This window comes from Strix uralensis, chromosome 7, assembly GCF_047716275.1.
Source record: "Strix uralensis isolate ZFMK-TIS-50842 chromosome 7, bStrUra1, whole genome shotgun sequence".
Classification (NCBI taxonomy): domain Eukaryota; kingdom Metazoa; phylum Chordata; class Aves; order Strigiformes; family Strigidae; genus Strix; species Strix uralensis.
In genome coordinates this window covers 37,754,169-37,766,234 of record NC_133978.1, presented here as the reverse complement: position 1 = coordinate 37,766,234, position 12,066 = coordinate 37,754,169, and the positions used below count along the sequence as shown (strand labels likewise).

Here is a 12,066-nt window from a genome sequence, read left to right as displayed (position 1 = left end):
AATAGGAACAAAGAGAATCAACCAGCTCTGTAAATTATGCAACCACTTGTTTTGAAATAAAAAGGCAGATGAAAAATAACTTCTGTTTTTAGCACCATTTCCTGGCTTTGGGGCTTTTAGCTTAATTTTTGCTAGCTGGGATAGATGCAGTAGCAGAGAAGGTAGGTGATTTTTTTTAATTTGTTTTTGCTGAGAGCTGTCTGTCATCACACTCTGCACTACACAGGGCATGAATGGCCTACAGAATATAATACCACTTCAACAGGCAGCCGAAACATTAATCAACATCAGTAAAATAAACTTGCAGTGCGAATATTTGACAAAGCAACTCTGCGAGATCATTCTACGTTGCATCTTTCATGCCAGAAAGTATTGCAGACCTTCAGCGCTTGGCACTATAACATCTTGGCAGATTTTTAGACATGTGTGATTTATCACAGCGATGGAGCAAGTGAATCAGTAATGAGGTGTTCAATCATGTCAAGTGTCCATATACTGTGTGACTGTGTAAATTTATAGTGATGCAGGCAAGTAAGTGCAGGCATTGGTGCTTAGGGATACAGAGACTCCCCAAATTGGGATAAGCTGGCTGAAACAGAACTGAAATACAGCTGGAGGGAGAAGGAGCACTGTCAGGGATCCAGGTCTAGCGGATTTCTTGCTGTAATTGTGTGGAATACAGCCCTTTCTTTAAAAATCATAAACTGCCAGCTACCCCGCTGAAGTTTTACTAAGAAGCAGTTTCCAAAGAAGAGCATGTTTAGGAATGACGGTCACCAAAACTTGTCTACAGCCCTTGGATTTATTCTCTGAGATACATATTTCAACAGAGGAAAGGAAAGGCTGCTTAGCCTATTGTTTACCCAATGAGTAATTACACTGTAATTAAATTTAGTTGATTGTTCTGCTTCACAGTAAGACAATCCCATTCACTACCCAAACTTCAAGGGCATCCATAAATATATGTATAAAGATTAGTCTCCGTGTTAGAGGAATGCCCACTATCCTGGTCAAAACCAGATCCTATCGTATGCACCAGCACTCAAGACTGCAAATAAAACAGCCTGTTTGAAGGAGCTTAAGGCCAGATCTACAACAGCTGCAAACATCCTAACATCTGAACTAGAATGGTATAGCATCTGTGATCCATAATATGACAATTTTTCCTATAGTGGAGCAAACAGACTTCAGGCATTGGTGAAGCTGTAATTAAAACAGTAAGGGAAACGTATTAACATCTGGAAGACAGGCAATCTACGATAGCCCATATGACAAATTCGAGCCAGCCATGCTAAGAAAAGCAGATGCACAGGAGTGCAAATACAAGCACACACTGAAAAATAAGTGTCTCGGTTTATGATGATAAAAAAGAGACCACCAGGACATCCTTTCAGGCAGATGTGCTGCTCAAAGAAAAACACTCCACAAGGGGAAGTAAAATGAATCACTCACAAGAAGAAGTACTGTTGAATTCTTTTAATAACACTAGGAAAATATCATAGTATTAAAATCCTGCACGGGATCCTCAAAAGGTTATTTCGGTTGGGATTTCTCTGTGTTTATAAACCAAACTTTTTTTCCCAATTGTATTTTCTTTTAAACCAACTACACCTTTACAATGGTATTTCCAGTTAAAACACAGCTAACCTATAAATACCTGAATACCACAACACACATTGTGTGCATGGGTTTTGTTTAAATCTGAGCGGAAATAATGGTAAATCTATTCAACACAGGGAAGCAAACGTCGATTTGTTAAGCGGGGAATGTAACAGCCAGTAAAGAATACATTGCATACATAATACAGAAGGAAAAAAATTATCATCTGGAGTATGTGAAATTACACTGATTTTGCACCTTAAACCTATTAGAAGTTATTCTGTTGGCCAATACTAATCCACTGAACAAGCAGAATGTTGGTCAGAAGTCTAACGTTTCCTGTACCAGCACAGAGAGAATATAAGCAGTCCAATGCTGTTAAAAGAAAACATGAAATCCAGCTCATGTTTCTGGTTAGGGATCGATTTCTTCAGGAACTACTGTTAACATAACATCTTCATTGCCCCTGCGTACAACCATGTTCAACGTACTGTCCTTTTTAATAATGTCACTGACATCACTGGCTGAACTTATCGACTGTCCATTGATGCTTATAATCACATCGTTGTCCTTCAGGCCACCACTGAAAATACAAAGCAGCAATGTATCATTATAGTTGCCATTTTATTGTCTTTACAATATTGTTTTAAGAAAAGATTGCTGTATTTTTCCTATTTCCCACCCAACGGCAGTTGCACAGCGACACAGCGGGCATGCAAAAAGCAATCTGAATTTATGAAGCAGTGGAGATTACGACACAATGCAGAAACCTCAGAAATCAGATGGAGGTACAAGTTTGATGAATCCCATATTCCACTGTCTTCAAAGGAATTCACTGTTGCAAATAGTGCAGTAATTCTGCAGGAAGGATCCTAGATGCTGATTCAGTAGAATAGATAGAGGCAGATTTTTCTTTTTAAAATAACTGCAACAAGGCACTCATTTTAGAGGGGAAATTTTCCAAGCCTTAATCATGTATACATAGCAAAGCAATCTGAGTGGCACTATGTGTTAACACATGAGGAATTTTGGTCCCAGACTGCCCATGCATAGCTTTACTTCACCTTACCTTCGTGTTTTAAACCTGAGCAGAGTAACACACGCAGCAATCTAGCCCAGTCACCAAAAACACATGCGTGTCCTTCCCTTCACCCACCTGCCCATAGCCCACAGAATCTCCTGACCTCAGCACCGCATGCAAACCGAACCCAAAACCTTCCCGACTCAAAGCAAGACCCAGCATTACAAGGTCCCCCTTGCCCGGGGTCATGGGTCTCTCCCTGAGCTGGCTGAGACTGCTGCTGGGACCAAGAAACAGGGTGGTAAGGGATACCATCGACCACAACGTCTTGCCCGGTCTTGCACAACGATCTGGCTCCAAGTTATGGAAATATTAACCAAGTAACCAGATCAGACATGATTCAGCCCTTCAGCATAATCCTTCTTCACAAAACCACAGAGCAGTCATCAGCCCCTTCCGCCCGCAGAAAACGCCTTACATGAGTGTCTTCTGCAAGCAGGATGCCTTGGCCAACGTCTGCAACAATTCCAGTTGCCTACCGAAGGCATGGCTTAAAACATTTTCATGAGAGAAACCATTCCAGATTATCTTGGTCTCTCATGCAGTCTCTCCTCTCAACTCATACCCAGGACAGGTCGCTGCAGAACTGCTCTCATCCCCTACCCAGCACGTCTACACAACGCGCATTAGAGAGGAAATGAGCAGAACGGGGAAACGCACTGGCAGGGGGACTAGGAGTGAGGGACACAAGCAAACAAGGGCTGCATTTTAATTGCCAGGCCAGCCTTCGAGGAAGCATCCTGATTAGAGTTTGCCTTCAAGTTACGAGGCTACATTGCCTCACATTTCTTCTACCTCTCCAACGTCCTTCTCCCACTCTCTGCTATTATCCATACTCCTATAAAGATTTCTCTGCACCTTCAGATTGGACCTGCATGTCAAGGCAGTAAATTCAGTCCCACACTGGAGCAGCCACATTATTTCTGCGCTAACTGCAGTTTAATTTCACATTACAGACATACACCAGTATTCTGCATGAACACCGCTGCCAACAGTTATCTACAAAACGCAGCAATAATTTAGCGAGCACACTAGAGAGCTAACACTGTATATCTTATAGCAGCATCCAAACGGCAACAAAATTACATCATCCAACCATCCTTGCAGTCTTCCTAAGAGATAACATATGCTTGCTCCAAGCAGCTTTCTGCCCACGTGCCTTTGGTGCTACATACACCTCTTTGTTGCCTCAAAGATTTACTCTTCTCTTAAATGATCTCAAGTTTCAGAAAATGCATAAAGTTTCCTATTTCCTACTCTGGACTACTGAGTGGTTTCATATCAAGCAAACTCTGAAAGAAAAGGGTCTCCTTCAGCCAAGGATCTCGTGAAGCGTGGTACCAACTAGCAGGTGAGCTTCTGAGCAAAAACCAAATAATACAAAGAAAAAGATCAGTTGTTCAAAACCAAAAGCTCTTCCCAGTAACATGACTCCTGGCAAAGCTCTCACATGGAAGAGAGTCTCCTGCCGAGAGGCTTTCACCCCCGATGGAGGCACACCAGGAGAGTTGGTGGGTTTGCCCAACACTGAGGTGCTTGGGTTGAGATGGTCACGTCTTCACAAGGTGAGCACAAAACTCCTCCCTTGCCCTCCTACAGGAGTGACCAGCAGGGCCATGGGGAGCACGCACAGGCAAACGTCTTTATTCAGCACTGGCATTGGTGCAACACACATCTTGGAGGCAATCACTGAGAAAAACAAAAACTGAGTTTTCACGCCCACTGAATCCTTACCCTTTTGGCTGGGAACGCTGACAGGGCTTCGCTGAAATACCCTGATATGTTTGCAATATTGCCCATTGGGGACCGGACTAAAACCACAAACTGATTTCCAGCAGACAACCTAATAGCTATCAGATGGTCGTAATTTTGTTAATTTAGCATAATCAAGATAGCCAGTTAAGCAGGGAACATTCTCTAGCATTACCCCCTTAAGTCAGTGGCAGTGGTTTTGAGAAAAAAGTACTTCAACTTACGCTTCAGCTGGTGTTTCTGGAATTACTTCAATAACATAGGCCCCAGAGACAACATCAGGAAAGTCTTTATGGCGATCCTTCAGCTCTCTAGCTTTGCTGGAAAATGAAGAAACAGCAACAAAAATATTTTGACAAGACAGGGAAAAAAAAAATCATGCATTTTTACTTAGTTAAGTCCCTTTGCATTACGAGCTGAGGGTATTTTACATGTTGATGTGATACTTCACAATTCATTTTAACCCTTACAAGTATTTAACTTCTTGCATGCATGCAGCTTTTCAATGCCTATTTCTGATAAAGGCAATCATTTCAATAGATACAGAGAATGGGAGTTAAAACATTTCAGCACTTGGTCATTACTTTAGAACTAGCAGATCCTGAACACCTTAAAAACTCTTCAGGTTTTAATGCTCTGTTATACCTGTGACGCTGCACACAGGAAAACTTCTGGTTATTTCTACAGGACGCAGTATCACCTGCTTATGAGTCTTTTCTGGTTTGAGTATGAATAAGCAAGTCAACACAAAAGCTTCATTTTACATAAAGTGAATTGTTTAATGAAAATAATTTTAAAGAAATGGAAATATGCATGTGTCTGCTGTAATTCTTGAAAACTTACTGTCCTGTTTTCTCCTTGACCCACATGACAGCACGGGACAGATGGTAACAAGAGTAATAGAGCCCCAGGACAACTTAATAATCACTAGCTATTCTCTTCTGAAGCATTAAGAAAAAGAAAAAGCCAGGGAGTTGTTTAAAAACTAGCTCATACAAGTGTCTACAGGAGAGTTCAACCATGTAGCAGATGCAGAGAAAAAGGCAGCAAAAGTTGGCTTCAAGTTGTCACCAGCACCTGCAGAGGCACACGCTGCTGATTCAAACCCTCTGGTTGTTTCTTCAGATCATGAGCTTGACCCAAACACATGCAGTGACCATACTCCGGGAAGGGCAGGAACCACCACTGTTACTTACCTAGGAGTTAGGGACATCATTCGTATGCCAATGTATTTCTTTTTGGTTATAGCTTTTCCTACAAAAAGGAAAACAGGCCTTGATCAATTGCTCTTATCAAAAGAGCCTCAAAGGCTGTTGACTTTCTGGTTTATTACTATTTTCATGTTTTTCTCTTTCAAAGCAGTGACATACAGTACCTTTAGCTTGTCTGTCACGGGATTCAGTTAGGAACTTTCTTATTTTATCTGATGGGATAGCAAATGAGATGCCTGCTGTAACTTTTAATGTGTTAATTCCAATGACTTCACCATCCTGGAGAAATAAGAAATTGTTATGAGCAAATGTGAAACGTGTCAAAGAGAAATGGATGATTTCTTCCAAGCAATCACAAAGACAAATTCACACAACACTCTGTAGCTGGCTTTCAATTTTTTAAACGGTTTCTTTAAGTCTAATTTTTTGAGTCTATTGATAAAAAGCTATTCTACAGTTTTGGAAAACTGATGTGGATATTCATCTTGCCACTAGCAGAAGAGAGATCAGAATTGGGCAGCTCTTCTGCCTGCAGCAGACGAGCAGCATATTCTACAGCCAATTTTGGTCTGTTTATTTCAGCAGAAACCTCATGAAAACATGGTGCCGACCGGTTATGAGCAAGTATTGCATAATAATATCAAGAAAAACAAGAGTTCACCAAAATCAAAAGCTTTTCCTGGCAATGTGACTCCAAGGGAGAGTTTCAGATGAAACATCTCTGCTGTCACCTGATGATTCGAACACTTCTGAAATCTCAGCAGCTTCCTTCCCTGATCTATCCCAGACAAAAACTATCCAGTTACAATTTTTTAAATGGAGGTTACTGGTACTGAAATTGTGAGTTGGGTGAAAAAAAAATGCCAAATGTCCAAGGCAGAAGCTCTGACTAGCTCTTTCTTCCAGTTTGTGCCGTCCTTCATTGAGGATCGCTGCCTCTCCTCTGTTCGACCCCAGGTGTCCCCATCTGAGAGCTCTCACAGACCAATTGGGGTTTGCAACCTACTTCACGTTGTTCTCTCTTGGGCTTATCCACAGCTGCTGCAAGGTCAGCTCTGGCTATGTGCTACAATATCAGCAAATAAACCCTAATATCCAAATAAATACATGGGGTTTTCAATCTGCCTCAGTGTGATCCAAAATAAAGGGGTAGGCATGTTTTTGGACCATTAAGCTGAGTTCTCGTATGAAAAAAACAGTAAACAGTGAGGGCAAACGCCTCAATTTTAAAATGCACCTTCTACTTTTTTGCAAGGCATGGGCAAAAAATATCAGGCATGACACTTGCTCAAAACTATGCAAATCGTAAACACCTCAAATATTGAAATCCAAGCATATTTTGTGATTTGCCAACATGAACACAGACAACTGATTAGTAAGAACCATATGACTTTTGTGTAGTCTGCCAGATATCAGATGCTCTGAATCACATTTCTGGTGTGGGGTTTTGTTTGTTGGTTGGTTTAGGTGGGGGTTTTTTGGTTTTGTTTTTAAAATAAAAAGTAATAAGCTTGACACTAAGCAAACTTAAAGAAACTCTTACCAGATTTACTAGGGGTCCTCCAGAGTTTCCATACTGCAAATAAACATATGGCAAGAATATGTTTTAATATCTACCTCTTAATTCATGGAAAGGAAAACATAAAATAAATTTTTGAAATATTTCTGTAGTCATTTTTTCATTGTCTATTAAATATGTGCAATAGAAGAGTCTTAACATCCAAACCCATTAACTACACTTAACATCACTCCTTTTAGCTGAGCTTTGCAAATGCTTAGTCTTTCTTCTCTTGCCAGAGTAAACAGAGAGCCAAGGTTTTTCTTTTGTTTTAATAGTACCACACTAGCAACTTAGAAGATACAGCTGTGGGAGCTGTTAGTGAAGATTTCTTACAAGGCAACAGTAGAAGTACAAAAACTATTGTTCTGCCTTAATGCAGAAATAAACTGGAATCCTTAAACTAAACTTGGCTTCTTTTTCAGAAAACATAATGGATTTCAAAAAGACACTTATTTGCCAGAGAATATTGCCTCCTCCCTCGTAATTTGTAAGAATTTTGAAGTGAAGGCAGATATTGTACTTGGTGTGGTTCCTTGGGGGATTTTTAAGTAACAAGCAAGTGCTGCTGTAGTGCAGATGTCCATATTTACATGGATGAAGGAAGAGCCAACTACGCTCACTGTTCTTAAGAACTATATCACTGGTGACATTTTCAAAGCAACTATTCAAGAAATGTAAGAGCTGAAGGGAACAAGCTCAGAGCGGGACGTACATTGATGATGGCATCGGTCTGAATATAGTCCATATCGGAGTTGCGGAGGCCCAGCTCCTTCCCTCCACGTTGAGTGGTACTAACGATCCCTGTAGTCACTGTGTTTTGAAGGGAAAACGGACTTCCAATCGCGACCACAAATTCTCCCGGTCTCAAGTCCGCAGACTGACCAAGCAGAAGAACCGGCAGTTTACCCTACAAATAGAAATACAATTTATTTTTCTTTTAAAAAAAAGGAAACAAGACAGATTCGAACGTTAAGACACTATTAGACTGGTAAAACAAATTCTACAGAAACATGAATACATTAACAGAGCAGAAGAAAAGAGAAAGGCTTTTATCCCTTGGGGATTTTCCTTGTTCTGTTTTCTTTGAATATTTCACGTGGCTTGGTACAGAAATATCTCAATAAGCTTCTACTCTAAAGAATGGGCTCTTTAGACCGTAGGAGTACTTCTTCCACAACAGGTACCCATTAAATCAGGAAGAGTTAGAAGACCAAAGGAATATTTATGCTCTGCTGTACAAAGTGAACATCTGATGATACTAGGAATGAGTTGTTTCCAACAGCTTCTTGAAATAATTAACCAACAGCTGCTGAAGTAAAAATAATATAGTGTTTGAGAGTGAACACTAAAGTCAAGAAATCTACAGCCGAAGTGTATCAAAGATACATATGTACAGTTAAAAGCATTTTATATTCTCATAACACACCAGCTAATATTTCGTCTTACTTTTTTTTTTTTTCAATGGACTATCTCTTCTAAATAATTATATTGCCTCCTACGTACACTGATGACTTCTTCTGGAGATGTTAGGATTTAAAGACTTTATGGGATTTTTCTGTTATGACAGTAGAGGATACCATTATACTTTCCTTTCAAGATCTTATCTCTAAACATATTAACTATCATGTTATTGAAGACATTTCCACTAAGACACAAAACATTCTTAAAATCCAGCATCAACTGAGATCACTGCAATTTACAGTAACTTCTTTAGTAAAAAGAGAGGGAAGGTTGGATCCACACACCCTTGTCAATGCAATAGATCGAGAGAACCGAGTATGATTTCTCAGGAACTGAACTGGCTGGATAACAGATGATTCAAGCTGGACCAATAACCCCCCGCAGCAACCACACAACAGCTGGGAAGTTCTTAAGGGCTTCTACTCACCAAGTAATTGAGTATTCTGAAACGGAGCATATTTCAAATAAATACTTTGCCTTTATTTATTACCTGCCTGTAAAATACACATTGAGCACCATTTCTCCTTTTCTTTGCATTTTTAAAAATCAGTCTTCACCCCTTCAGTAATGTGACATGTTTTTTAATCTGTTTATGTTTAATCTGTTGTCCAAACGATCCTGATCCTCCTCAGGTATTTAACTACATATTTAATCACATAGACTAGACTATGACTATTAGTATCAATGGACCTGGACACGTATAAATTCAGGTTTTGACTTAAGGATTTGGAGGATTAGGAGGTTACTGAACCGGAAATCAAAACAGAAAAAGTTGTATCTTGGCAAACTTAACTTTAACCTAGCTTTCCTCCAAGCTCGGCCCAATTCAAAATTCTTTCCTTTGCTCAACAAACCTGGCCCCAAAAGGAAAAAGGCACTAGTATAAACTTTCAGCACCGGCCAGTGATTCTAGATGCAGTGGAAGCCCCACCTAGAAATTAACTTAAACCAGTTTCCAGGGAGTGGATAACATAGTCACTTTATTAAAAAACACGGTACCTTCAAGGTATTCTTGAGCTGTGTCCCTAAAATGGAGGTACAAATTGGCTTAATATCCCTTCTTGTAATTCATTCCTTCTCGAAAACTTGTAAAGGTGCCTTTTTTCATCCCATACCTGTTCCAAAGCACACAGATTTATGTGCCTATAATTGATGGGCTCATAAAGCTATATACTATGTAGCACAGAAACAAGGCAATATTTAATTTTCCCTGATTATTTGTACAGATTCTTAAGTTAGTGATAGCTTCGTTTCAGAAGTTAATAGAAGCTGAGTCATTACTAAATTTTGGCAAAAAGGGAAAATATTATGTGCTTAAATTGGAAATCAAGAGCTAGCTTTAGGGGTCTTTTGTCACCAGAAGTTTGAAAGCCTGTCTCGATAAGTTACCCTCAGGGACAGAAGTCCACTAATACAAACTATCCCCAATGTCCATCACTTCTTATTTTCCACCTACAGTTTTATTTCAAATATCCCTGGAGATACACAATGTCTATAAAGTAGAAAGCAAAAAATAAAGGCATCAGGCATCGCTATATGCTGCTGCAAATACAGAAGTTATGGTTTTAATATTTAACAAGCCTGGTCTTGTGTATCCTTTATCCAACTTTGTTGAGATTCCACCAGAAAAATTTTACTCAGATGAACAGATTGTTTCAATAAAACTCACTGCCAAATCCCAGACAGGGTAAGATGCTCTATGGAAACTTATCTTTCAGTCTCCAGACAGCAAGAAAATAATTAACCAACTGCTTATTAAACAGAATCAGTTGGAAGAGCAACAGAATAGGCAATACAGTAAGGAGAAAAACATTTCCCTTTCTAATTATCTTTCAGAGGAAAGTTTTCACAACCAGCAATGCCCGACTATTAAATAATAAATACCTGTGGCCCGTATCAGTGTCACAGTCATAGATAAACTCAACCAAGGCTGTGGCTTAATTCTGGGAAGGATTCAACAGCGATACCCCGTTTCGCCATCGTGTTTGCAGTGCGTCAGACGAGCAGCAACATCCCAAGGCAACACCGCTGAGCAGTTCGTAATCTCAGACCACAGCCCTGACTCCAAGGGACCTCTCCAGTACAGCGGGGAAGAGGCAGCTACGATTAGCTGTGCTGGGAAGCACGCAGCATATGCAACACAAACAGCCCCATATGGGTATTGTTTGGCTAGAAGGAGCACCCTGGCCCTTCCTTCTCTCACCAGATGCTATTAAGCTTACGTAGCACGTGTTTTCAAGATGTCGTTGGTCAAGAAGCGCATCTCTTTTTGGCACTGCTTTTCCTTATTTAAAAAAAAAAAAATAAAGCAACACAAAAAGCGGCTTTTGTTTGCATCCCAGTGCACTGAAAACTGATACTTTATAGAGAAAGAGGACATTTATCAGCAAAAGAAACATAGACAAGCAAAAGAAAGCAGAAATCTTTTTTTTTTTTCATTAATAGAAAAAAAAAGACTGGTCATGTACAAAGTTAAAGATTTATACAACGTTCCTGAGTTATAAAAACAGTTACAAAGCCAAAATCGCACTTGGCAGCAGAAAGAAAATACATGAACAATCTCTGACTAATACAATTACTTTTGATTGTGCTGAGTTTTCAAGCCTGTGCCTATACTAGCTAGGCTTCAGTTCAAAGTCTAACGCTGTATGGATTGGCTGTGGGTCATTCGGGTGATTCAACATGCCTTCTGGAAAGAGGCTAACCTTTCCTTTGCTAGGAACAAAAATCAACTGCAAAAATCGCCTTGTTCTGCACATATTATGAAACATAGCTTTGGAAAATGTGTTCTCTATTCCTTATGATTTCACAGTGTGGTACCGAGCGCACTAACAGCACTGCGTGTAAATACTCTCATTAGTGCCTCTACAAATAAATGCCATGAAAAATTGGTTATGATGAATATATACATTGTAGTGGCTTTAAATTGAGGGTTTTCTCTGTGAAAAAGCTTAAAAGTAACATTGCCACATTCAGAACTAAACTTCCTATTACCAAAGAAATCCAAGTGTTTATTTAAATTGCAAAGGTGGCTTTGAAGTGAAATCAGTTTAAAAGCCAGTCAAAATCTCTGGGCATCAAGCGACTGAGTGGGAACTATGTCCTTCTGCAGTCCACGAGAGGAGCACTGATAGCAACGTTCTAAGCAGAATTATACCAGAACAGCCTGCCTGTGCCCTCACACCCTTCCCCTGGCAAGCTCTTGCCTTGATGCTAAGGCAGACATTGTAAACCAAATTTAAGTGCTTAGGTCTAGGTCCCTTAATAACTATACTTAATAAATGTGCACTCTTCAATTTTTACATAATGTGGTGATCCTGATGGTGATCAGGATGACGTTAACTACTGTTACAACTCGTGATTCTCTTCCATTAACTATAGATTTGCCACAACAGTTAATT

At 39.9% G+C, this 12,066-nt stretch overlaps 1 protein-coding gene across 1 annotated transcript in view; it reads right to left on the bottom strand.

Annotated features, from left to right (window-relative positions):
- Positions 1-1,461: 1,461 nt before the first annotated feature.
- The window catches only part of HTRA1 (HtrA serine peptidase 1), a 34,485-nt gene continuing 23,880 nt past the window's right edge, over positions 1,462-12,066 (bottom strand). The window contains exons 4-9 of the mRNA XM_074875470.1: positions 7,917-8,111; positions 7,187-7,219; positions 5,808-5,922; positions 5,629-5,686; positions 4,657-4,752; positions 1,462-2,182 (exon numbers count right to left, since the gene is read on the bottom strand). Coding sequence (XP_074731571.1) covers positions 2,014-2,182; positions 4,657-4,752; positions 5,629-5,686; positions 5,808-5,922; positions 7,187-7,219; positions 7,917-8,111 — 666 coding nt within the window. The 3' untranslated portion in view covers positions 1,462-2,013. The remainder of the gene's footprint in view (positions 2,183-4,656; positions 4,753-5,628; positions 5,687-5,807; positions 5,923-7,186; positions 7,220-7,916; positions 8,112-12,066) is intronic.